The sequence below is a fragment of the Schistocerca cancellata genome, chromosome 4 (assembly GCF_023864275.1).
Source record: "Schistocerca cancellata isolate TAMUIC-IGC-003103 chromosome 4, iqSchCanc2.1, whole genome shotgun sequence".
NCBI lineage: Eukaryota > Metazoa > Arthropoda > Insecta > Orthoptera > Acrididae > Schistocerca > Schistocerca cancellata.
In genome coordinates, this window is record NC_064629.1 from 460,518,527 (window position 1) to 460,546,416 (window position 27,890).

Sequence of the window (27,890 nt, forward strand, 5' to 3'; positions counted from 1 at the left end):
GTTTCATATACTGTAACAATGAAATACTGTGGCCATAAGGGTTTGACTGTATCTGAAGCGTAGAAATACAGCAGTGAAACTTACCTATGAAGAATTGAGTTGCCTCTTACCTCGAGAGTTCGTAAACCAGCTGCGTATCATCAATAGTTGAATTTTGAGGATATATGTTGTAAATTACAATCCGTTGAGTAGTAACAAAGTCAAGTAGGTAAAATTGAACACTAACTTTGGATCACCATATATTTAAGATTTTCAACAGGGAACATTCTACAGATAATTTCTTTATCAATAGCCTTAGCAGTTTAAGACAAATGCTATTTTATGAAAGTAGGGGCCTGTGTTCAGAGTCTCGAGTTGGTCTGACTGGTGCTTTAGGGACGCTTGGCCTGAAGAGAGAACGGGACATGGCGCCAGCTGCAATGCCTCCTGCGAGTGGTCCCATCCAGTACACCTGAAAGAATTAGTTTCATCATTACTTAGTCTGTGGGCATAATAAGACATTCATAGTTAAGCTGTGTACACTATGTGCTCCTTTTCTGATCACAGAATGATTTTTGTATCAGAAGTTTCAGGAGAAGACCGTCGCCGATGTCTTATACAACATTTACCAAACAATCCACGTGTGCAATGTACAGGAATAACATCACGTAAGCTACTCCACATAGGAATTGCGAGAAGGAAAGTGACTATTCCCTGGAACTTTGGAATATCTGCACAGTCGGAAATGGACAATATATTAATACTTACTACATAATTTAAGTACATATTACAGCAAAATCTATATGCGCAGTTTAGAAACTATTTTGAAGTAAACTTTGGAACAAGTAAAGTTTCTATGATCTAGGTCAGAAAAGACGAGAAAATTAACAAAAACTCTTGTTGTAAGACAAATGGCATTTTATTTTTTAGAATCTGAAGTGAGGAAATGAGGACAGTACAGCACGCCTAATTTCAGGTAGAACTTGACAGTCAGCTAAGTATAATGCTTAACATGTTAATGTATGCGTTGACTATAGGTTTGATTAGGCAACATCTATGTTGGGTAAAGATAATAGCGGAATATTCTGCAGTTTGTTATTTTTGCCTATTAGAGCTGACCCTCAGTCGACTTTTAGCATTATCACAAGCAATACTTACCCAGTGATTGTGCCACACACCGGTCACCATTGCAGGCCCAAGTGAGCGAGCCGGATTCATGCTAGCACCTGTGTACTGCATCTGCAAACAAAACAGTAGAAACATTACTCAAATTCTGGTTAACTAAATGTTAAGCTCTTCCTGACCAAAGATTTGGAATGCTTTGAGTGGATTAAAGGGACTAAACCACAAGGCCATCAATCCTTGCAACACATCAGGCAGGGAAGAGTCCTCAGAGAGGAAGGGGACCTTAGACAAATCCTGAGAAACCCAACTAACAGAAAATCAATAAAGCCAAAAGAAAAGAAGCAGAAATGGAGGAGTGAGAGTGTGAAGGTGAGAGCTGTACTGGCCATGAAGCAGTTCGCGATCCTCTGCACAAGTTATGGGAGAGACACCCTCTGCATCAGAGCAGATTTTTCTCATCCTTTATCACCACAAGATAAGTAGCAACCGCAGCAAGTTGATAAACTCTTAGGAAACAGAGGCAGCAAATCAGCATTAGATTTAAAATAATTAAAAACGTAGAAAGGGCAGGAGCTGGGCCACACCACTGAACAATGGCAGCCATGGGGACACTGCATCAGCAATCAGTAGGACAGCCCTCCAATCTCTCTAGCAGCTGACAACAGCAATGTACCCTACCTACCACAGTAGAATCCACCCTCACAGGTAAAACAAAACCATCAGCTTCTTTGGCATCATCCACTAGCACAAAACAATGTCACGTTTAAGGTTTTGCCATAAGGTGGGCAAAATAGTGCCATCTCATGGGGTACAGGCAACTATCAGATAAGCACCAGAGCAACAGTGGGGTAGATCCTGACAACGTATGTGGCAATGTCTCTGCCAATTGGGGCCTATGTGAAGTCTACTCAACTTTGTTCCAAGCAAGCAGCATTAAGCGAAGAACGCCACATTGTCAGGTTCCTTTTAGTGCTTTTATTATTAAGAGAAACCAGGGTATACCAATTTTGCTTTACAAGCCTCTAAGGGAGTCGATTGAATGTCCAATTCCAATATACCCTTCTCCAAAAATGAGCGTCCTGGTAGCCAACATGGCAAAGACAGCATGTTCGTTCTCTGGAATCCCAGCGAGACCTGGAGGGCCAAAAAAGACTTCTAGGGCGCAAAAACTGCTGTATGTCGCATAAAAAGTAAAACGCAGTCAACCGACCATGCATCGTTCACTAAAACGGCAAATAATTCAGACTGCAAACAAATTACAACTCAAGTGGTTAAAAAGGGGCATTCAATCAGGACACTGAACTGTCAAAGGTTGATGACGATGAGCACAATTGTGGGGATCAAATGGCGATGGCTAAAACGACAGTGGCGAATACGCAACCCAGCAAAAATGTGTAGGAAGCATGAGAGCTGAGAGGTGGTCAGCCAAGCCACTGGGAGAGGTTTATTTGCTCAGAGCTTGCCCCTGTGAAGGGAAGACCACTGGTGATGGAGTGACACCACCTGCTGAAGATGGCAACACACAGACTAGAATGAATAGAGGAACCAGTAGGCCAAGATAGGACTGCAGCCTTGGCAGTAGCATCAGCAGCTTCGTTTGCCATCTGAAGTGAGCAGGGACCTACAAACATTAAGAGTAAACAAGTGCAAGCTTTCTTTGACATGTTACATTAAGGGATTGATTGTGTTTAGCACAGTCTCTGAAGGGCAGAGTGTTGGAGCAAATAACTGGAAAGCCTGTGTCATCAAATGAACAGCGTGGCCTGACACAGCAAAGAGACCCATGTAAATACTGAGCAGTGTTCCAGAAGCCAATACCGAAAATCGTCTGTGCCAATGAAGGTATACCTGACACCAGTCAGTGTCCTCACTAGTATTGGGACAATCAATGGATGGCGCCACCCAAGACTGCAGCCGTGACTGCAGCCGTGACGTCACCCAACCAGTAGGCGTTTTCTGGCCCAAAATACAGTTATCCAAGATGGTGGGATAGTGCCACGCCCCCAGTAAAGTTCAGACAGCTCTGCCTCAGCCAGTGAGCATGGTACCACCCCACAAGGGGTTATGGGCATTTAACTACCTAAACCTTTCCTACTGCTAGGAGATTTTATCAATCAGTGCAGCTAATACATTCAGGAGTACTGCATCATCTGGATGAAGATATACATTGCAGACAGTTATTTCCTGTGTCATGCTTTTTCAGACAGCCACTGCTTCAAAATGGGTTTGAATGGGCACATGTTCACTACATACCAAGTTTAGGACATTAACACAAACTCCACCTGATACTATTACAGTCGCTACAGTTCCTGTAATATCTCTTAGCTGCGGAGTGCAGGGTCCACACTGCTGGGAACCAGGTTTCCTGGAAGGCAATGCATATGATGATGTTATGGTCTTCAGTCCTGAGACTGGTTTGATGCAGCTCTCCATGCTACTCTATCCTGTGCAAGCTGCTTCATCTCCCAGTACCTACTGCAACCTACATCCTTCTGAACCTGCTTAGTGTAGTCATCTCTTGGTCTCCCCCTACGATTTTTACCCTCCACGCTGCCCTCTAATACTAAATTGGTGATCCCTTGATGCCTCAGAACATGTCCTACCAACCGATCCCTTCTTCTGGTCAAGTTGTGCCACAAACTTCTCTTCTCTCCAATCCTATTCAATACTTCCTCATTAGTTATGTGATCTACCCATCTAATCTTCAGCATTTTTCTGTAGCACCACATTTCAAAAGCTATTCTCTTGTCCAAACTATTTACCGTCCATGTTTCACTTCCATACATGGCTACACTCCATACAAATACTTTCAGAAATGACTTCCTGACAAATCTATACTCGATGTTAAATTTCTTTTCTGCAGAAAGGCTTTCCTTGCCATTGCCAGTCTACATTTTATATCCTCTACTTCGACCATCATCAGTTATTTTGCTCCCCAAATAGCAAAACTCCTTTACTACTTTGAGTGTGATTTCCTAATCTAATATCCTCAACATCACCCGATTTAATTCGACTACATTCCATTATCCTCGTTTTGCTTTTGTTGATGTTGGTCTTATATCCTCCCTTCAAGACACCCTCCATTCCGTTCAACTGCTCTTCCACGTCCTTTGCTGTCTGACAGAATTACGATGTCATCGGCGAACCTCGAAGTTTTTATTTCTTCTCCATGGATTTTAATGCCTACACCGAACTTTTCTTTTGTTTCCTTTACTGCTTGCTCAATATACAGATTGAATAACATCGGGGAGAGGCTACAACCCTGTCTCACTCCCTTCCCAACCACTGCTTCCCTTTCATGTCCCTCGACTCTTATAACTGCCATCTGGTTTCTGTACAAATTGTAAATAGCCTTTCGCTCCCTGTATTTTACCCCTGCCAGCTTTAGAATTTGAAATACAGTATTCCAGTCAACATTGTCAAAAGCTTTCTCTAAGTCTACAAATGCTAGAAACATAGGTTTGCCTTTCCTTAATCTTTCTTCTAAGATACGTCTTAGGGTCAGTATTGCCTCACGTGTTCCAGTATTTCTACGGAATCCAAACTCATCTCCCCTGAGGTCAGCTTCTAGTTTTTCCATTCGTCTGTAAAGAATACGTGTTAGTATTTTGCAGCTGTGGCTTATTAAACTGATTGTTCGGTAATTTTCACATCTGTCAACACCTGCTTTCTTTGGGATTGGAATTATTATATTCTTTCTAAGTCTGAGGGTATTTCGCCTGTTTCATACATCTTGCTCACCAGATGGTAGAGTTCTGTCAGGACTGGCTCTCCCAAGGCTGTCAGTAGTTCCAATGGAATGTTGTCTACTCCAGGGGCCTTGTTTAGACTCAGGTCTTTCAGTGCTCTGTCAAACTCTTCACGCAGTATCATATCTCCCATTTCATCTTCATCTACATCGTCTTCCACTTCCATAATATTGTCCCTTGTATAGACCTATATACTCCTTCCACCTTTATGCTTTCCCTTCTTTGCTTAGAACTGGGTTTCCATCTGAGCTCTTGATGTTCATACATTTGGTTCTCTTATCTCCAAAGGTATCTTTAATTTTCCTGTAGGCAGTATCTATCTTACCCCTAGTGAGATAAGCCTCTACATCCTTACATTTGTCCTCTAGCCATCCCTGCTTATCCATTTTGCACTTCCTGTCGATCTCATTTTTGAGACGTTTGTATTCCTTTTTGCCTGCTTCATTTACTGCATTTTTATATTTTCTCCTTTCATCAATTAAATTCAATATTTCTTCTGTTACCCAAGAATTTCTACTAGCCCTCGTCTTTTTACCTACTTGATCCTCTGCTGCCTTCACTACATCCCTCAAAGCTACCCATTCTTCATCTACTGTATTTCTTTCCCCCATTCCTGTCAATTGTTCCTTATGCTCTCCCTGAAACTCTGTACAACCTCTGGTTCTTTCAGTTTATCCAGGTCCCATCTCCTTAAATTCCCACCTTTTTCCAGTTTCTTCAGTCTTAACCTTAAGGTCATAACCAATAGATTCTGATCAGAGTCCACATCTGCCCCTGGAAATGTCTTAATTTAAAACCTGGTTCCTAAATCTGTCTTACCATTATATAATGTGATACCTTTATTATCTCCAGGGTTCTTCCATGTATACAACCTATCATGATTCTTAAACCAAGTGTTAGCTATGATTAAGTTATGCTCTGTGCTAAAGTCTACCAGGCGGCTTCCTCTTTCATTTATTAGCCCCAATCCATATTCACCTACGTTTCCTTCTCTCCCTTTTCCTACACACTAATTCCAGTCACCCATGACTTAAATTTTCGTCTCCGTTCACTATCTGAATAATTTCTTTTATTTCATCATACATTTCTTCAATTTCTTTGTCATCTGCAGAGATAGTTGGCATATAAACTTGTACTACTGTAGTATGTGTGGGCTTCGTATCTATCGTGGCCACAATAATGCGTTCACTATGCTGTTTGTAGTAGCTTACCCGCATTCCCATTTTCCTATTCATTATTAAACCTACTCCTGCATTACCCCTATTTGACTGTGGAGGATCACATTGTGAGACTTAAGGCATGGAACATTCAATGAGGTAGCTTACGCAGCAATAGTCACCTGCTGTCACCGATTTATTGCCTGAGCAGTCTACCAATTTTTTTTTGTGGTTTAGGGCGCTCAACTACTAAGGTCATTAGCGCCCAGTCACAAACGTTAATGCACTAATAGCGTAGAACAACGCAAAGGGGCAACACCAAAAAGTACTTACAAAGACATAAAAGATCTTTTGGAAATGTCAGTCAATGTACTAAAACTAAGGATACGAGCAGCTGCTCGAGCGTCATCAGCTAAAAGTTCCTGTAAGGTAGACGGCAGAGAGGACAACATGAGTGAATAAAACGGGGACAGGACAATAAAATATGGAGCACCGTCAATGGATGACCACAAGGGCACTGCAGGGCGTGGTCACCGGACAACAGGTAGCGGTGGCTAAATCGGCAATGCCCAATCTGCAACCTGGCCAAAATGACCACCTCTCGGCGGGAAGGGAGTGAGGAGGTCGTCCAAGCCGTTGGGATCTGATGGCCCTAAGCTTATTTTCATGGAGAGAAGGGAGGGATGTGGGAGGGAGAAGAAAGATCAATGGCATAAAATGTACCATGAGCGGGACTGAAATGGGTAGGTGAGCCATCATTAAGAAAGCACAAGTAGTTGTCTACAAGAAACTAGTTTATGAGAAGACCCTGACTAAATGCAAATGCATTGCCCCACAAAGGATGGTGAGCATTAAAATTCCTGAGAAGGAGGAAGGGAGGAGGAAGCTGCTGAAGAAGGGCAATTAACGCAGCAGGTTTAAGTCATGTCAAGAGGGAGATTATTGCGAATTGTGACCCCTGAGTCCAGGTGGACCTTAACAGCAACCTTTTCCAATGTAGTTTGAAGAGGAATACATGTGCTAGCAACGTCCGTACAGACCAGGGTACAGACGCCAACAGAGGCCCGCAGGGTGCAGACCCGATTTCGGCAGAAAGCATGGAACCCATAGAGGTTCGGTGAGAGGCTATCTGTAAAATGAGATTCGTGTAGAACCACACAAGCTGCAGAGTAAGACGAAATAAAGGATTTGAACGCTTGAAGGTAACTGTACCATCCATTACAATTCCATTGGATAACCACAGAACGACGATTCAAATGGGGGTAAACAGGCTAAAGCCAATCATGGCACTGGGTCACCATCCATCACTGACAAGGAGGGGGTGACATCCATGAATAGCAGGTCAGAGTCAGGTTGCAAAGGTGGGGACGGGACCTCTGGCTACACCAGAAGCTCCCTGTCCAGGGACTCTTCTGTATGAGATAGAGGAGGGCTGTGCTGCGAGAAAGAGCCAGCTGCAGCAAAATCTGGATCAGAAAGAGCAGGCGACCTGGGGGCCCACAGACCGTGGTTATCGTAGTGGTCGTGTGGCAGCAGATCTTTGACCTGGAAAGTGCTGGGAAGGGGATCCTGGGAGGGGTGTGCCCTTTACTAGCTGTCACCAAAGAAGTGGGACACTTCTCTGGCTGGGGGAGACGGAGCACCACCTGGAGGGGAGGGGGGGGGGAGGTTCGGGACAGATAAGGTAGGGTGAGGAAAGAGTGAGGATTTAACTAAAGCATAGCTAGACGCCATTGACACAGGATGAGGACATGCATACTTCTTACGATTTTCTGTGTAGGTTAGATGATCAAGGAACTTCGTCTCTTGTATCTTTTCCTTCTTATAAGCTGGGCAATCCAGTGCATGTGGAGAATGATTGCCATGACAATTACACACAGGAGGGGGAACACAGGAACTCCTCATGGAGTTTACATCCAGTCACCAGAGGGGTCTGCGAATAGTGTGAAGACTTGTTCAAAACGCAAGCACTTAAGACATCTGAAAGGAGATGGGATGTACAGCTTCAAGTCACATCAATAAACCATAATCTTGACCTCAGGGAGGGTATCCCTTCGAAAGGCCAGGATAAAGGCACCAGTGTCAATGCAATTGTCCTTCGGGCCCTTCTGAACACACCAAACAAAGTGAACACCCCACTGTGATTGTCCCTCAGTTCCTCATCAGTTTGAAGGATGAGGTCCCTGTGAAAAATGACACACTGAACCATATTCAAATACTTGGGGGGGGGAGGGGGGTAATGGAGACAGGAATTGTGCCAAGATGGTCACAGGTACAAAGGGCCACAGACTGGACAGCTGAAAGTTTTGATCAACAACAAACCCAACTGCATCTTGCTCAGAGTCCACTTTGCCAATCTTTTCTTTAACATGTTCCACAAAAAATTAAGGTATGGTATTTGTGGAAGTATCCCGTGAGTCTTGGTGCAAACCAGATAGCGGGGGAAAGGTTTCACCCCTAGCCAAAGAGCCTGACCCTCTTCCCAGTGGGTAGCCATGGAAGGGAGGGCAGAAGTAGCAGCACTAAAAGAATCATTTCCATTCTAAGAGAGGGCCATAGAAGAATGGCCAGAATTCTGGACCCATATCTTGTTCATTTGCGTAGCATCCGCCCCCATACCAACCACTCCGATGATGGGCTCTCCCCATAGGCGCCACCCAGCCACAGCAAAGGCCGTCTGGCATGGCAGCCATTGCCAGGAGTCCCGATGCTCCAGGATGACAAACTACTCCTACACTTACACGAGTAGGTCACAGCTCAGGCATCTGAAGCGTGATCCCTGTGTTTTCATGGGGCTCAACCAAAAGGGTACGTAGCAACCCCACCACACAGGCTGGCTTTGACGTGAAGGAAAAGATGGAAGGAACTAGGAGGGCACACACTGGAGACACTAGGAAAGGTGCTCTTCCCCAAATGGCTCACACTACAGAATACAAATTTAGTAATGGAGTCAGAGCCCAGAGGGGGACCCGAGAATGCCAGAATGATAATTACTCAACGAAACTCCGTCGCAAAGCCAACATAACCAGGGGATAGCGGGGCCAACAAACAAGGATACCAAGAGAGGTAGAGGAGCGGGTGGAGGGGGAAGGACCAATGACAGGGAATGAGGGGAAGGGAAAGGAAAGGAAATGCAGCCCAGGAAGAAAGGCTGCAATAGCTCAGGGCCCTGTGTTCACCATGCATGTACTCAAAAAGACTGAGCCCCTGGGGGGACCTGTCGACCTGGGGCTGGGCATTACACGTTGTCCCATCACCAGCTAAGCGTCAGAAGTATGGGGTTGCCTTCAGGAGGGCGCAAGGAGGAAGGCATGGAAGAACCTCTAACGCTGAAGTGGACGAAGGAGTGAAAGAAGAACCTCACGCCCAAGTGGAGGAAGGCTAGGAGGAGGGAATGCAGAAGGAGGAAACTGAAAATGTCAGGCTACTGAAAATTCTAGATACATTTCCAGAAGTATCAGGCATGTTCCCGAGAGAGGTCAAAATAGGATGATAGACATGCAGGGCCAAAGGGAGAAGTGCTGCAAAGGCTGTGGCCCCATGGTACCCAAGCACAAACTCACCAATTAGTTTTCAGCCCCATGGCTGGCTAGGTAACTATGTCCAGCCTGACAGGTCAAGAGATCTGAGATCATCACAACCAATGGGTTGTAAGGATTCCACTGGTTAGTAGCCTGACAGTTACTCAGTCCATGCTGACCTGACTTCTCACCAGTGCAGGAACGAATGTGACTCAGGGCTCAAGCAATGACCAACTCTGCTGTGAGTAAACTGCATCCATTTGGCAGTAAGTAGTTCACTGCACACTACATGTGTGTAGGCGAAAGTGGTTGATCTGTCGACTGTAGAAGACAGTGCGTATCACTTCTTAACCGAGAAATGCATCAAGGATAGCCAGGAACAGAGACAGGAGAACCACTGCGTCACTATTTCAGTCCCAAGGATAGGTCGAGAAATCTGATGACTGAGTACACACCATTGAGTGCTTCCTGGCAAGAGGCAGTAGTGAATTTGGAGTTCATAGCAGGGACACTGAACTACAATTTTGATTCCAATGCTGGATGTCCGTTGCATTAGTGGATCTCCCCTTATCACACCCCTCACAGACGAAATTGTCAGTAGAGCGACTTTGACGGAAACTGGACTGATAACCAAAATATCGACAATCTAGTTACTGATACAACCATATGCTCGAGCAACTTTCAGATAACATTAGCGAGACTAAGTTATAGCTGTCATTCTCAATGTGGTGTTTACTCTGTTTCAGTACCACGATGCTCTCGCCACGAAGACGAGCTCTCACTCTCGCTCCAAATATAGTTGAATATGGCAAGGACACGATGCTGGCAGTCCACCAGCAGGCGTTTGAGCTTTCGGCTGTGCATGCAATCTGCCTCTCAAGCTATGTTAGAGAAAGTGCTGGCACGCTGAAGAAGTCCCACACATAGAGGCACAATACAGCCAATGTAAATGCAATGAGGCGCTCCATCAATTGATGTCTCATAGCATTGGCGAGCTCATCTGATCTGAAATGGCGACAGTAATTTCTGAAGTCTACCAAGATTACTTTCATCCGACAGCAGATAGAATGGACGTGATTCTGGACAGCTGCATCGAGTCAGTGTGTCAGGGTGCTAAAGGCGATGGCAGCGGCAAAGTAATTCCAGTTACAATTCCTAACTGACTATATGTCCAGATGATTGGTGCTGTCTGACAACATTCAGTAAAGACCACTATCACGTGTCATGTTTGACTCTGCAACAGAGGGGAGAAGACCACGGCTACAAATGGTAAGAGCTATAGCGTAGACCATCCACTTTTCATTATCCTGTGCCACGCTACCTCAACAGCTTCATGGAACGTTTGTTTATTGCTACTGGCTTTGCTAGATTACGGCTATTTAATAAGTACGAAGAGTATACATACCGCGAACAGGTGGCATGTCGTGATGGATAAGCCAATGGCAAACCCAGCACTGCCTCTGGCAGACCTGGCGCCAAACACCGTCATCACTAAGAAGAATGTTATGAAAGCCTCCACGAAGACCGCCTGCGTCAGCGTCAAATATGGGCTGACTGCCGTCACACCTAATGTAGACTCAGACTCCTCTGGTGTCAGCGCCTGGAATGAACAGCAGACTGAAAATTTAGCCTTTCAGTAACTATTATACAGCTCAATGACTACTATCACTCGTCTCAACGACTAAGACTTTTCTATTTCGCAGTGGGGCAAAGGTGAATTCCTGTTCAAGTTGGAAAAGGCATTTATCAATCTGCTGCCCCTCTAATGTGAGAAGATGCCTGAAACTTCACGCTATTTTGAAACTAATCAATTAACAAGCAATGGTGAATGTGCTAACTTGCTTTACCCCATACAAACTCGAATCATTAACAATTTATATGTTCGGGCAGAAAGTGAATCACATTGTAATTGAAATGTTAGTCAAACTGAACTGTACTTAACGAAAACAGTAAGAGGGACAGGAAGGACGAAGTAAACTGGCCTTTATTATGGAACACCCATTGCCTCAATGTCAAAAACTTTACTGAAAGTTATGTAGCTGTTCCGACCGAAACAGAAGGTATCTGAAAGCGTTCTTTTAAAATTTTACTGGAATGGACCGACTTGGGCTAAATGAAGTTCTCAAACCAAAGCGGTATAATCGCGACAGAGCAGTGAGTACTGCACACTTAGGCCTGCTTCACACGCAATGATTTCTTCCGTGGAACGAACTGCTCTGTGCTGGGTTATTGGCAGTTTGGAATTGGCAACAGTCGTCTGATGGCTAAGAGCTTTTAAGGTAAGCCGAACGGAATCTAAGTTTTCAAGAGTGCAGAGCATCGGAGTAGAACGAATTGGATCGGGTAACTACATTTCATTGTCAGATTTCATTCCTGTTTAAATACTTGCGTGGAAATATGCCGAGCGTATTACTGGAATTTAATGTATTTCCTTTAACATAAAAAAAGGAAATTTCCAGCCACGTTTCACGTCGCAACGTTTCCTCATCATTTGAGAACAGTATTCTCAAAAATCTTTACCTATAATAAGACGGCGTCTTAGGTTCATGACTACTTATTTGCCTGAAATCTTACTACATGTCAAGGACGGGCACTTTATTCACAAATTTATTGCAAGTATGTGATAGCGTTTACGTTCACTACGTTTTAGACCACACATTACGACGTATGAAATGTAGCCTCCATCTTCGTAAAGGTTTTTAAACTTTTAAAGATGTTAATATGCATCACCGTTCATATTAGGAGGAAGCGTTAGTACCACGCGCTATCTTGTGTCTGTGGTGCTCAGTATCGGCTGCACAACTGTTGGCTGTTGCTGCTGTTCATAGGCGCATGCTGCTACAGTATTAGTTTAACCGGACTAGAATGGACATCAATCTTTTTACCTACATTGTGCAATCTGTATCTAAGAGTGTCAGTAAGTTGGGTTCCATCAGGTTACTCAAAAATAATCTTCCAAGCCTGTCTGAAGAATTAACGAGTAACAAGAACTAGTTACATGTTTCAATGAGCTGAATTGCCTGAGACTAACTTTACGATTAAATACGATAGGTATTATATTTTGACGAAAATAGAACTTTTGCTTTCAGGCGATGTGTATTGAATGTGAAAAATATGGCGAAACTATACGTAAACACAAACCAGTGAGTTTAGGGCGTTTATGAGTTATGCCCGTGTCTGGAGCCACAGATCAAATTCGCCAAGAGCTGTACACAGTTCACCGCCGCCTTCGGTTCATTAGTGGGGCCCCAGTACCTGCTTGTCACAGTGTGCACGAAGATTGTCAAATTAACTAAATCATGCCGAACTCTTATTTCTCCTACCTGGCGCCTTTTGAAGACTTGTTCCTCTCTGTAGAAGATGACGGTCGGTCGCGGATTCTTCATGTTATACTTTAACTCTTGTAATCGAGGGAAGTTGCTACTTTTCTGTAAGGAGCGCTCAAACTGTTTCAGAAGGAATGCATTATTTCTTGCTGTGCCTGCCATACAATGCAGTATGTGATGCTTTAGTCCAAAGACCTAACTTTTTGCTATTGACAGTCCTTTTTATATTCTCACTACATCTTATTTCACTGGCCGAACAGCAAAACTCATCTAGAAAGGTATTTTCATTCTGCAGCAGAGTGTACACTGAAACTTCTTCGTGGATTACAATTGTGCCGGACCGAGACCCTCACTCAGGACTTTGCCTTTTGCGGGGAAGGGCTCTACCGGTTTAACTACCCAGGCACGACTGTGGACCTGTCCTCGCAGTATTACTTTCACAAGTATCTTTTCTTTTAACTTTTTAACTTCACAGCTCTCCTGCTAATCTTTCAAGACCAGCACTCCTCCGGGAAGATTGCCAGGCTGTTTCTAAGCCATGTCTCCGCAATATACTTCCCTTCAGGAGTGCTGGGCTTGCAAGGTTCGCAGGAGAGCTGCTGTGAATTTTGGAAGGTAGGAGACGAGGTACTGGTGGAAGTAAAGCCGTGAGGACGGGTCATGCGTCGCGCCTGGGTAGCTCAGTCGTACTTTCCCACAAAAAAAAGTTCGTGAGAGTATCGATCCAGCACAGTTTCGATCTGCCAGGAAGTTTCAAAACTAATCTACTTTTAGACTTTATTTTCCTAATGTAAATTCCTCACCCTCGCTAGATTTAATTGGACAACATTCCACTACCAATATTTTGGTTTTACTCATGTTTTTATTACATCCTTTCAAGACACTATTCCGTTTAACTGTTCTTCCTACTCTGTTTTTGACGGTTAGTGTCACTGGGAAGCCTCAGTTCTTATTTCTCGAAACTTGGTAATGCCGTTTCCAAATTTGTCTATACTTCCCTGTTTGATTACTGTACATATTAATAATGCGGACAGGCTACAACCTTGTCTCACTCTTCTACCACTGCTTCCCTTTCACGTCTCAACTAGTGTTCTGTCTGGTTTCTGTAGAAACTATATTCAACTTCACACTTCCTGTATTTTACCCCTACTACCTTCAGAATTCCAAAGAGTACTCAAGTACACATTGTCAAGAGCTTTCTCAAAATCTACGAAAGCTAAAAAACTTACGTTTGTCTTTCACCGACCTGCCTTCAAAGCGTAGTCGAGTCAGTATTACTTTGAGAGTTCCTACAATTCTCCGGAATCCATATTGATCTTCCCGATGTCTATCTACCAGTTCTTACGATTCATCGGTAAATAATGTGCAACCTGCAGCTACGACGTACTAAGTTCATAGTGCGGCAATATTCACACTCATCTGCACCTGCTTTCTTTGGAATTTTAATTCTAACAATGTTTAAGTTTGAAGGTATTCCGCCTGCCTTACCTTTTGCATACCAGGTATATTAGTTCTGTTATGGCTAATTCTCCCAACGATATCAGTTGTGACGGAATGTCTTACTCCAAGGGCTTTGTTTAGGCATAGGTCTGTCAGTGTTGTCTTCAATTAATTTTGTAATATTCTCCCATATATTTCTCTTATGTTTCCAATCAGTTTATTTCCTTTATATGGATCCTGTATGTATTTCCACCTTTCATATGTCCCTTTTTTTTGCACAGTACTGATTATCCACCAGATCTTTATATTCATACAACTCTCTTCTCGAAAGGTAGATAGGGTGGTTGGTTTAAAAACGGGGGAAAGGGACCGAACTGTGAAGTCATTGGTCCCTTGCTCCCAACAGAACAATTACCCAAGTGAAAGAAGAAAGGCATACAGCACAACAGGAGAAAGGAAGAACAAGAAGAATGACAGGACAACGAACTACAATGGACGAAACAGGACAAGAAAACCAGAGACGCGAGGAACAAGAAGAGACAAAGATTACCATGGCTCGTCGACCATGAGAATAAAAAAGGAGAAGCCAGCCACTCGGCAGCACATTAAAACAACCCAAAAACCATAGGGTTGAGGACAGAGGGACAAAGGACATGCACTAGAACTCAGATTAATAAAACCCACCCTCACGAATAAAACTTAAAATTAAAACTTCTGTTGAGGCATTGTCGCCCAACACCGAAGGTAGGGTGCTGGGAAGGTTAGAAGTCCCCGAAGAGCGGATAAAAGTGGCCATTCCAGCAAGAGGTGGACGACTGTCATTTAGGAGCCACGCCACAGCGACACTGAGGTGGGTCCTCGCAATGGAGGCGGTAACCATGTGTGACACGTATGGCCAATGCGGAGTCCACTAAGGACAACTGATTCCCTGCGAGAAGGCCGCAGGGGAGACTTCCAAATATCTACAGTCTCCTTAATGACATGCAGCTTCTTGTGCATACTGTTATGCCACTCAATCTCCAGAAGCCGGAAACACTTGCGGCGTAAGAGAACGCAGATCAGTTTCAGAGATTTCCATCTCCAGGAGCGGTTTACACGTAGCTTGTTTGGTCAGCCGGTCAACAAATTCGTTGCCTGGAATTCCGACGTGTCCTGGGGTCCATACTCCACTGAACGACTGGATCATTCCAGGGTAGTGAGGGGTTCCTGGATGTTCGCTACCAATGGATGGCGAGCGTAGCACTGATCGATAGCTTGTAAGCTGCTCACGGGGTCACAGAACAAACGACTCACCAGAACAGGAATGGATGTACTAAAGTGCACGAGATATGGCCACAAGATCTGCAGTGAACACATTGCAGCAAGCAGGCAAAGAATATTTTTCAGTATGTCCTCTATCGACATACGAGAAACCAACATTACATTACCATCAGCCACCGCGCCGTTTTGTAAACTTCAGAGCCCCAGAACACGCAAGAATCGAGGGAAAGTGACAGCAGAGGGGTAGGGTTTACAGTCCTTAGGGTCTTGCGCAAAAGGTCCAGACGAAGCTTTTGCCGAGTTTTGTTTTGTTTTGTTTAGGGCGCTCAACTACTAAGGTCATTAGCGCCCAGTCACAAACGTTAGCGCACTAGTAGCGTAGAAAAACGCAAGGGGCAACACCAGAAAGGACTTACAAAGACAAATAAAATAGATCTCTGGACAAGTTCGTCAATGTAATAAAACTAAGGACACGAGCAGCTGCACGAGCGTCATCAGCTGACAGTTCCTGTAAAGTAGACAGACAGGACAACACGGGAGTGAGTACAATGGGGACAGGACAATAAAACTGCGCACCGTCAATGGGTGACCACAGGGGCACTGCAGGGCCAGGTCACCGAACAACAGGTAGCGGTGGCTAAATCTGCAATGCGTAATCTACAACCTGGCCAAAATGACCTCTCGCCGGGAAGGACGTGAGGAGGTCGCCCAAGCCCCTTAAACATCCCAACAACCACCACCACCACCACCACCACCACCACCACCACCACCACCACCACCACCACCACCAAAGTTTATTTTCATGCCACAATGATGAAACGCACCGACAAAGAACCCTACTAACATCAGTTGATGGGACACAAGAGGCAGCTGTCCGAGGCAGGAGGACAGCAGCCTTGGCCGCAGCATCAGCAGCTTCGTTTCCAGGCACACGAACGCGGCCAGGAATAAAAAAAAGGACATGAGCGCCACTAGCAGCTAGCGACTGAAGGGACTGTAATTCGTTGCACGAGAGGGTGGTCCGAATATGGGTCATGGAGACAATGGCGCTGAAAGAATCAGAGCAGATGGCATAGGGAGAACGTCGATGGCGGCGGATATTGTGAACAGCCTGATAGAGAGCAGAAAGCTCAGCTGTAAAGCTTGAACACTGGTCAAGGAGCCGGTATCGAAAGGTATCATCCCCAATGACAAAGGCACATCCGACGCCAGCAGAAGTCAGCCATATGTGTAAATCAATTAGCGAGCCTCGAACGAAGTTCGACAAACCTCGAGCGGGATATCGAATCTGCTGTCTTCTCCTTTGGGAGCGAGCTGAGTTCATGGTGAACGCGAACCTGAGCCTGGAGCCAAGGTGGCGTCGGGCTCTCACCCACTCGAAAAGTGGTAGGGAGGGTAAAATCAAATTGCTGAAGCAGGCGACGAAAGCGAACTCTAGGAGGTAACAGGGCAGAGACATACAGCCCGTATTGGCGGTCGAGAGAGTCGTCAAAGAACGAGAAATGACGGGTGGTCGGGCAATGACTTCGGTCGGCAGGCGTACCGACAAAGCAATGTATCGCGCCGGTAGTTTAGCAGTAATTCGGCAGTTTCGGCATACAGATTGAACAGGGCTGGTGTCGAATGCTCCAGTCGCCAGACATAAACCCCCACCTGCCACGGTGGTAGGTGAACATGCACTGAGATACAGTTTGCCAGGTCAATACAATCGCATGGGTGTAACTTCGTTTCTTAGAGACCTACAACAAGCGGGCAGTGCATTCGAAGGAGCAATTTTGGTTCCTCTAGGTTGGACCAAATGCCACGAATATTCAATTGAATAAGTGCCATTATAAAAACGAAAAAAGAAGAAACAAGAAAGGGTCACCTCGATGGCCGCTGAGGGCCTGGCTTCGAGAGAGCACTGCTGCTGCAATCGATAGGTGGTGAGTCATGGTCGATCAACTCAACAATTGCGTCTGCCACCTTCCTGAGCTGGTAAGGAGCCGCCGCCGCCGCCGCCCCCCCCCCCCCCCCTCCGGGGTCCCGTGCTCACTACGTACATATCAACAAAAGAGTTGCGGACCAGGGGGGGAGGGGGGGGGGGAAGGGGGATGAGGGGGATGAGGGGTCCAACGAAGTGTGAGCGACAGTTAAGTAGTATGCAAAAATTTTACTATGCCGCTTCCTCCATCGCTTTCCCTCCATCCATGTATACCCTCTACTTTTCTTTTTCCAACTCCCAAATTTAAGTCCCATCACATTTTTTCATCTCTTGGCGATCTAATTGCCTTTACTTAATTATACCTTCAATCTGCAGAGCTAGTTTACTGTGCGTGCGCGCGCGCGTGCGCGGTATGCCTCAACTAAGAGCTAGACTATGTTCCGTAGTTGGTGATCTTTAGTAACTTTCATTACAGTCTCAATCTAGAAAGCCACACACAGAACTGAGTACTGCTAGTGTGCAGCGCAGCGGCATACAGCAGGTTCATGGACTGTTCTGTTTCGACAGGGTGAAAAAGATACGGCGACTACCATGTTCTGTATTAAAGATCACTTAATTCAAAGTGCTTCATTGCATAAATACTGCCAAATGCCGGCCTGAGATGAGTGGCCGCCTAGCTATGAAAATCCATTTACTATGCTTCTACAGTAAACCACCTGCGTACCTGTTCATTATTGAATGTACTCCTGTATTACCCCTATTTCATTTTGTATTTATAGCGCTGTATTCACACCAGACTCTTGCTCCTCTGACCACCGAACTTCACTAATCACCACCGTATCTTTTATTTCATTTGTAAATTTTGCAACCTTCCTGCCCGAATACATGTGTTAGCATTTCACATTCTGACAATGTGACATCCTCCTGGGTAGTCCACACCCAGAGATCCGGATGGGGAAGGGGGTGACTTACTTCCGAAGTCAGTCACCCAAGAAGATGCCGTCATGTAACTATACTAACGTTGTTTCCTGTTGCATTCAGCTGTTTGCAGTACCAGCACAACGAAGCATGTTTGGTCTGAGAGCGTTCTGTTATGAATGCACCTACAGTACGGCAGTATCACTGCGACAGCAAGCCAGAACACTGTCAAATCCACGGTTCCTATGGCGCACCCTTTTTTTAATGACAGGTAACATTGCGCATGTAGGCGGCCACTCATCTCAGGCCGGCATTTGGCAGTATTTATGCAATGAAGCACTTTGAATTAAGTGATCTTTAATACAGAACATGGTAGTCGCCGTATCTTTTTCACCCTGTCGAAACAGAACAGTCCATGAACCTGCTGTATGCCGCTGCGCTGCACACTAGCAGTACTCAGTTCTGTGTGTGGCTTTCTAGATTGAGACTGTAATGAAAGTTACTAAAGATCACCAACTACGGAACAAATAGTCTAGCTCTTAGTTGAGGCATACCAGCAGCTTGACTTAAATTTGTGGACTAAGCTGTAAACCCCTTGCAACAGGTATACAGTATGTTTGGCTGCATAGTCATTGTGCAGTTAATGTTTAAAGTTGCTTAACTACGAAACATGCAGTAAATTAACCTTACAGATTCTGCCCTGCATTGTGCATAGTCGCGGGCCATTACTGTTGACATGCTTGGCGCTACCGCGAGGTTAAGATCCTATTTGCTCACTTACGAGACCCGTAACTGCTGCCTAACGCAAGCTCATCCGTCCACGTCCCACGTTCGACCAACTCAGTTCGAAGCACTTCGTTCAGCTCATTGTTGACGCGCTGAAATGCTTCGTCTGCGTTTTACGATGTTGACATGGAAATAATGAGTATTACGTATGGTATTAATATTTGTAATTGCTAAGTTGGTTCATGGCAGATACTAAAGTTACAGAAGTTAACGCTATGGCTCGCAGAGTTACTAACGTCAGTAAGTTCTGCCTGACTAGCGCGTGCATGGCAAGAGGAAAGTGCATTGTGCACATACCCACCAGTAGTAGCCGAGTCCTTTTAACGATCGGCCTCCTAAGTGTGCCAATGTTGATAGTTTGCGTTTTATCGTCGCTGCCACTTGTAATGCCTATAGGCTGCTGCTGCTGCAGCTGCTGTGTTGATAATGCAGAGCTACAGGCAGGCACGGGAATCTGCCATACGGCATCCAGACTCTGCAGTGGCAAGGCAGCCACGGCGACATTCTGCTGCAGGCAGCTGGTCCAAGATACGGCAGGATTGTGCTAGCTTCAGACAGTTTTACGCTAACCTTGTTCTGTAAGGTTTGTTAACTTCAATTTTATCTAGGAACATATCAGAACTCACCTGTAAATACTTTAGCTCGACATTGCGTCAAACGCTTTCGCTAAACCGTACCCTCGCGTGAGCTTCGTTGCAGTGACGAACTACATTTACAGCCATGTCAGGAAGTATTCATTGAATAGCCAAGCAATGAAAAGGTATGGGAGCCTCCATGCACACGACTGTGTTAAGCTATGAAAAACAAGCTTCTAGGAACTGTTGAGTTGCCGAAGCAGCTAAGTGTGGCTATTTGCGTGAAGGACCTAAGCCTTGGCATATTGCGCAATTCCTTAACGGTTGTCGAGAACTATGTTCTTCGCAAGGTACTAATATCTTTGACATTATTATAGTAGTCCTGCAATACATTGTAGTCCACTGTAAGGAAAGTAATTTTGATTATGGGGAAGAGTTATATTCAAACAAATTACGTGAATACAGCCGATTCACCTGTCGTGCCCGCATGTCGTACTATACGTAATAGCATATTGAGAAGAGCAGGTCCAGACTACCTGCAGTAAGTTTAATATTCTTTAAGATAACTTCCTTATTTACTGCCCTTATCAAGTAACCTGCTAATACAACATCGTTGAGATTATCTACACAGGGTGATTGTGCATGTGAATAATTACACACTGGTATTTAACGTCTAGTTTAATTTGACATCCATTCTGTCACTAATTCGTAGTGATTGCGCGACATGTAATTATCAACTAATAATACGTTTTGACCTATGTTAATTTAATCTGAACGGCTTCCTCAGCATTATCCCAGTAACCGACATCGCACGTCATTAACTATTCCTTAGGATGACCAGTACCAAGGGAATGCTCTGAAAGATTTGCTCAGATTTGTGTACGGTGCTATGCTTAACACATTGTCCCATTGGTCAAACCAATGTATGACAAGCCCTAACATCAAGGGATATTCTAGAGCTTATTTACTCAAACCAGTATCCTCTTTAACAGATCCTAAGAGTACCCTAATCTTGGACGAAAAGCATATTTTACATGTCTCCCCATAATAAGACCAATACTATTTGAAATTCTACCTTCTAAAGACGAGAACTGTATTATTTGCCATCTCATTTTCGTCTCTCATCCAATCCGCGGTTTGCCAACAGATCAATGGGCGCCTTATCTGTCACCATTCTGACGAAAGGTTAGTTTGAAATTAGCGAACTCAGGTGACCGACTCACAGAGATGTATGAATGTCTTGCACAAGGCCGCACGTACGGAGACAGAGCTCTCTTAAGTAATTTAGGTTGTAATTAATTGTAGTTGAACACAAATACGTTCATTAGTGTGCTCTTCAAGCTTGCCATTAAAGGTTTATTATTTGCGTATTCTTCCAGTAATCGAAAAAGTTAGTTTGGGGTACATTCGACTGTTTAGGCCTAATTTTTGAACGTACGTATTTAGCGTTATACCACAAATTTAAGTGCATTTGTTAATAGTTTACTTACATATTAGTTTCCAAAACATTTAGTGTCCTTTTACATCTGCATTTAATATACACTCCTGGAAATGGAAAAAAGAACACATTGACACCGGTGTGTCAGACCCACCATACTTGCTCCGGACACTGCGAGAGGGCTGTACAAGCAATGATCACACGCACGGCACAGCGGACACACCAGGAACCGTGGTGTTGGCCGTCGAATGGCGCTAGCTGCGCAGCATTTGTGCACCGCCGCCGTCAGTGTCAGCCAGTTTGCCGTGGCATACGGAGCGCCATCGCAGTCTTTAACACTGGTAGCATGCCGCGACAGCGTGGACGTGAACCGTATGTGCAGTTGACGGACTTTGAGCGAGGGCGTATAGTGGGCATGCGGGAGGCCGGGTGGACGTACCGCCGAATTGCTCAACACGTGGGGCGTGAGGTCTCCACAGTACATCGATGTTGTCGCCAGTGGTCGGCGGAAGGTGCACGTGCCTGTCGACCTGGGACCGGACCGCAGCGACGCACGGATGCACACCAAGACCGTAGGATCCTATGCAGTGCCGTAGGGGACCGCACCGCCACTTCCCAGCAAATTAGGGACACTGTTGCTCCTGGGGTATCGGCGAGGACCATTCGCAACCGTCTCCATGAAGCTGGGCTACGGTCCCGCACACCGTTAGGCCGTCTTCCGCTCACGCCCCAACATCGTGCAGCCCGCCTCCAGTGGTGTGGCGACAGGCGTGAATGGAGGGACGAATGGAGACGTGTCGTCTTCAGCGATGAGAGTCGCTTCTGCCTTGGTGCCAATGATGGTCGTATGCGTGTTTGGCGCCGTGCAGGTGAGCGCCACAATCAGGACTGCATACGACCGAGGCACACAGGGCCAACACCCGGCATCATGGTGTGGGGAGCGATCTCCTACACTGGCCGTACACCACTGGTGATCGTCGAGGGGACACTGAATAGTGCACGGTACATCCAAACCGTCATCGAACCCATCGTTCTACCATTCCTAGACCGGCAAGGGAACTTGCTGTTCCAACAGGACAATGCACGTCCGCATGTATCCCGTGCCACCCAACGTGCTCTAGAAGGTGTAAGTCAACTACCCTGGCCAGCAAGATCTCCGGATCTGTCCCCCATTGAGCATGTTTGGGACTGGATGAAGCGTCGTCTCACGCGGTCTGCACGTCCAGCACGAACGCTGGTCCAACTGAGACGCCAGGTGGAAATGGCATGGCAAGCCGTTCCACAGGACTACATCCAGCATCTCTACGATCGTCTCCATGGGAGAATAGCAGCCTGCATTGCTGCGAAAGGTGGATATACACTGTACTAGTGCCGACATTGTGCATGCTCTGTTGCCTATGTCTATGTGCCTGTGGTTCTGTCAGTGTGATCATGTGATGTATCTGACCCCAAGGAATGTGTCAATAAAGTTTCCCCTTCCTGGGACAATGAATTCACGGTGTTCTTATTTCAATTTCCAGGAGTGTATTATCATCATCACTTAGTAAATCTCTTATCTAATTTCCAAACTACCATGGATAGTAAGTGTGTGAGCTGCAGTAGGAAAGTTAGTTCGGGAGCTTTGTGCAGCTGTTTTGACAGGTGGTTTCATTGGAGAAATTGTAGTGGCGTGGGAATTGCGCAAGCAAACTAGACTCTCCAATTCTTTTGCAGGGTTTGCTTAAGAGATAGGATTATAGCTGAACAGGAGGAGAAAATTAGAGCCCTTCAGGCTGATTTGGACAGAGCTAGGGAGGAACTGAAGGGATTAAGGGGGAGGAAGGTAAACAGCGGTAGGAAGTGGTAGCTGGGAACAGGGGCTACAGAGAGAACAGTGACTTTCCCAATTGGCACAACCAATAGATTTGCATTGCTACCACAGTCAAGTAAGGAAGAGGCTCCAGTACTAGATGTTAAGATGCAACAGAATCTGATTAGGAAACCAACTGTTTCAAGGAAAGTAGAAAGAGGAAAGTTCTGCTGCTAGGTAGCAGCCATGGAAGGTGTGGGCCAGATTTCACAAGAAAAATTAGGTGACAGGTACCAGGCCACAAACTTTCAAGCCAAGTGCATGTCGTAGCCAGGTGGAAGATTATATGAGTTCCTTGTGCAATGGTTTCTCAAAGCAGGATCGTGTGATAGTGGGTGGAGTGGGAAACAATATTGATAGTGATCAGGGCTACAGTATTGAGTGTGACCTGGAGAAAACGGCCTCTGCACGCCCCACACCAATGTTGGGCTGGTGCCTGCTTTCGTGTGGCATGATCAGCCCCAGTTGAACAGCTGTCAGGAGGGTAAATATGGAGTGATCAGATTCTTGAGTTTCTCCCGGCGTATTTGATAATCAAAATATCCACGGGTATGCTGCCGGTCTATAGTGTCCAACGGGCACAATATTTCGGCGATCAAACATGTCGCCATCATCAGGTGAACTGACGGACTGAGCTCCTGTGAACGTGCCGGCACGGAGATCCGTACGCTATGGCTGCTCAGAGGGAACTGGGTTTGGTCGCGGCGGCGGCCGATTTAAATACCCTCCGCCCGCGGCGCGCTCCCTCCGCCGTCCGCGCCCAGCGCCACGGTCGCGCGGTGGAACAGATTGCGACGGCGTCTGAGATGACGTCGGTGTGATGGCTCTGTCCGCCGTGGTCGTCACAACTATACGTCTGCTCGATTTACTCTTGATTAACCCGATCGCTGGTTCCCAAGCCTTGCTAAGATTATAGCCACAGTCCCGGTTTATGAGGTCATAATATTGTGCCCGTTGGACACTATAGACCGGCAGCATACCCGTGGATATTTTGATGGAGTGATCAGTTGCATAGGGCGGCCACTGTCAGACATTGGTTCCTGTAGATGCTTTTTGTTTTGTTCTAGGGCGCAAAACTGCTATGGTCATTAGCGCCCGGTATGTGACTTAGGAAACAGTAAAAAACCGAAAACAAACCAGCAGCAATGGGAACGAAAGTCAAATTGGAGAAACTAAAAGCAGAAGGAAGGCTTAAAATCCACTACAGAAAGAGGTTGGTTGTCCCCAAAAAAGCTTCAAATGACTGACGTCATTTCACTGGCACTAATGAACTAGAACGCGATCGGCCGAGCGCGTGTCATCTGCTAAAATTGACGATATATCAGGCGACAGCTGCAGACAGGCGCGTAACGTATTAAAATAGGGGCACTCAAAAGGTGTCTTACTGTCCACAGCTGAGAGCAGTGGGGACAGAGTGGGGGAGGATCGCCGCTTAAAAGATGTCGATGGCTAAAAAGGCAGTGCCCTATCCGGAGTCTAGTTAAAATTACCTCCTCCCGACGACGCGCTCGGGAGGAAGAGGTCCAAGCACAAGGAAGAGATTTTACGTCCCGCAATTTATTTTGGGGAAGTGTCGACCAGTGCGCGTGCCATAAATGAACAACACGACGACATAAAACGCGCCGTAGATGGGCGACGGGAATCGATGGAATAGCTGGCCGAAGAAGAGACTGCAGCCTTGGCTGCAATATCGGCCGCCTCATTTCCGCAGATACCAACGTGTCCCGGGAGCCAGAGGAACGCCACCGAGACGCCCCCCAGGTGGAGCAAGCGCAGACAGTCCTGAATCCGGTGGACCAGAGGGTGCACAGGGTAAAGAGCTTGGAGACTGAGGAGAGAGCTGAGAGAATCGGAGCAGATAACGTACTGTATCCGCCGATGGCGGCGGATGTAGTGGACAGCCCGGAGAACAGCGTAAAGCTCTGCAGTATAGACCGAACACTGGTCGGGAAGCCGAAAGTGATTTGGGGTGTCGCCAACAACATAGGCACTCTACACCTAACGATGTTTTCGAGCCATCGGTGTAAATAAATGTGGCTTCCGTCATTTGTGCACATAGAGCAGCAAATGCCCGACGATAAACAAGTGAAGGGGTACCATCCTTGGGAAATCGACAGAGGTCACGGAGCAGGCAGATCAGGGGACGGAGCCAAGGCGGTGCTGTACCCCAAGTTGTCAAGAAGGTTGTAGGAAAGCGGAAGGAAACAGAATGGAGCAGTCGACGGAAGCGGACTCCCGGTGGTAGTAGGGAGGAGGGGCGGCCTGCATACCCTACATCAAAGGAGGCGTCGAAAAATATGTCATGGGCTGGATTAGCAGGCATGGAAGACAGATGGCTGGCATAACGGCTCAGAAGGACTGCTCGCCGATTTGACAGCGGAGGTTCAGCAGTCTCAGCATAAAGGCTTTCCACAGGGCTGGTGTAAAAAGCTCCAGACACTAAACGTAATCCACGGTGGTGGATAGAGTCGAGACGCCCAAGAATAGACGGCCGAGCAGAGGAGTAGACTGCTTCCATAGTCCAATTTCGAGCGCACTAAGGCGCGATAGAGGCGGAGAAGGACCACTCGGTCCGCTCCCCAGGAGGTACCATTCAGGACACGGAGGGTGTTAAGGGATCGCAGACAGCGAGCCGAAAGATACGAAATGTGGGAGGACCAGCATAGTTTTCTGTCAAACATAAGACCCAAGAATTTAGCGACGTCCGAAAACGGAAGGTTGACAGGTCCTGTATGTAAGGAGAGTGGAAGACACTCCTTACGTCGCCAAGAATTAACACAAACGGTCTTACTGGGAGAAAAACGGAAGCCGGTTTCGATGCTCCAAGCGTGGAGGCGATCGAGACATCCTTGAAGACGTCGTTCAAGAAGGCTGGTCCGTTGAGAGCTGTAGTAGATCGCAAAATCGTCCACAAAGAGGGAGCCCGAGACATCAGGAAGGAGACAATCCATAATTGGATTGGTGGCAATGGCAAACAGTACAACACTCAGCACGGAGCCCTGGGGTACCCCGTTTTCTTGGGACGAAGTACGGGAGAGCAGTGTTCACCCGCACCCTAAATGTGCGCTCTGCCATAAATTCGCGAAGAAAAAGGGGCAGCCGACCTCGAAAGCCCCAAGAGAACAGTGTGCGGAGGGTACCTGTCCTCCAACAGGTATCGTATGCTCTCTCGAGATCAAAAAAATATTGCTACTGTTTGGCGTTTCCGGAGAAAATTATTCATGATATAAGTGGAGAGAGCAACTAGCTGTTCAACGGCAGAACGATGGTTTCGGAATCCGCATTGGGCAGGTGTTAGAAGACTGCGGGACTCCAGCCACCACGCTAGACGGTAATTCACCATACGCTCCAAAACCTTACAGACACTACTCGTGAGAGAAATGGGGCGATAGCTAGAGGGGAGATGTTTGTCCTTTCCAGGTTTCGGAACGGGAACAATAGCTTCCCGCCACCGTCTGGGAAAGGTACTGTCGGTCCAAATTCGATTATAAACGCGAAGGAGGTAACGCAGACTATGGGTTGATAAATGCAGCAACATTTGGACATGGATACTATCCGGTCCTGGGGCGGAGGAGCGAGAAGAAGAGAGGGCATGTTGGGTTCCCGCATGGAGAAAACAGTATTGTAGCTTTCGTGATTTTGAGAGGAGAAAGCAAGGTGTCGCACTTCTGCTGTACGTTTCTTCGGGAGAAACGCTGGCGGGTAATTTGAAGAGCTCGAAATCTCAGCGAAGTGCTGACCCAACGAGTTAGAAATTGCGACGGGGTCCACTAAGGTATCATGTGCGACAGTGAGCCCAGAGACCGGGGAGAAACTAGGCGCGCCTGAGAACCGCCGAAGCCGACTCCCAACTTCCGAGGAGGGAGTGAAGGTGTTAAATGAGCTAATAAAGAATTTCCAGCTTGCCTTCTTGCTATCGCGGATGACGCGACGGCATCGCGCACGGAGCTGCTTATAGCGGATACAGTTGGCCAAAGTAGGATGGTGACGGAAAACGCGAAGAGCACGTCGCCGCTCACGTATTGCGTCACGGCATGCCTCGTTCCACCAAGGAACTGGGGGCGCCGGGGCAATTCGGAGGTGCGTGGTATTGAAAGTTCCGCTGCTGTAAGAATAACGTCGGTAACGTGTGTGACCTCATCGTCAACGCTGGGAAAGGGACGGTCAGCGAATGTCGCTAGAGACGAAAAAAGTGTCCAGTTGGCCTGGGCAAACTTCCAGCGTCTCAGGCGCATATATGGCAGTTGAGGCTGCAATCTAAGAATCATCAAGGGCGAACCATTCGAAGCGCCGAGCTAGCGGAACAGTACCGACCACAAGGTCCAAATGAGATAAATTTGTTGTGGAGGCAGACAAAAATGTAGGGACCCCAGTGTTAAGGCAAACTAGATCCGCTTGGTGGAAGACGTCTAGCAGGAGTGAGCCACGTGGACAAGTATGTGGAGATCCCCAAAGCGGGTGGTGGGCATTGAAGTGCCCAACCAGCAAATGGGGGGTGGAAGCTGACCAAGAAGATGAAGGAGATCAGCTCGTGCCATTGGTGTGGACGATGGAATGTATACAGTACAAAGAGAGAACGTGTATCCAGAAAGGGAAAGACGGACGGTGACAGCTTGGAAGGAAGTGTTTAAGTGAATTGGGTGATAATGGAGAGTATCATGGAGAAGAATCGTGAGTCCTCCATGGGCTGGAGTGCTTTCAACAGAGGGGAGATCATATCGGACAGACTGAAAATGAGGGAGAACAAAGCAGTCATGGGGACGCAGCTTTGTTTCCTGAAGACAGAAGATGACCGGCGAGTAGGATTGTAAGAGGATCGACAATTCATCCCGATTGGCTCGAA

General features: G+C 46.5%; 1 protein-coding gene across 1 annotated transcript in view; it reads right to left on the reverse strand.

Moving 5' to 3' along the window:
• Positions 1–299: 299 nt before the first annotated feature.
• LOC126184642 (aquaporin AQPAe.a-like) overlaps positions 300–27,890 on the reverse strand; it is a 42,970-nt gene continuing 15,379 nt past the window's right edge. The window contains exons 4-6 of the mRNA XM_049927120.1: positions 10,937–11,131; positions 1,138–1,218; positions 300–451 (exon numbers count right to left, since the gene is read on the reverse strand). Of these exons, the coding sequence (XP_049783077.1) occupies positions 320–451; positions 1,138–1,218; positions 10,937–11,131 (408 nt within the window). The 3' untranslated portion in view covers positions 300–319. The remainder of the gene's footprint in view (positions 452–1,137; positions 1,219–10,936; positions 11,132–27,890) is intronic.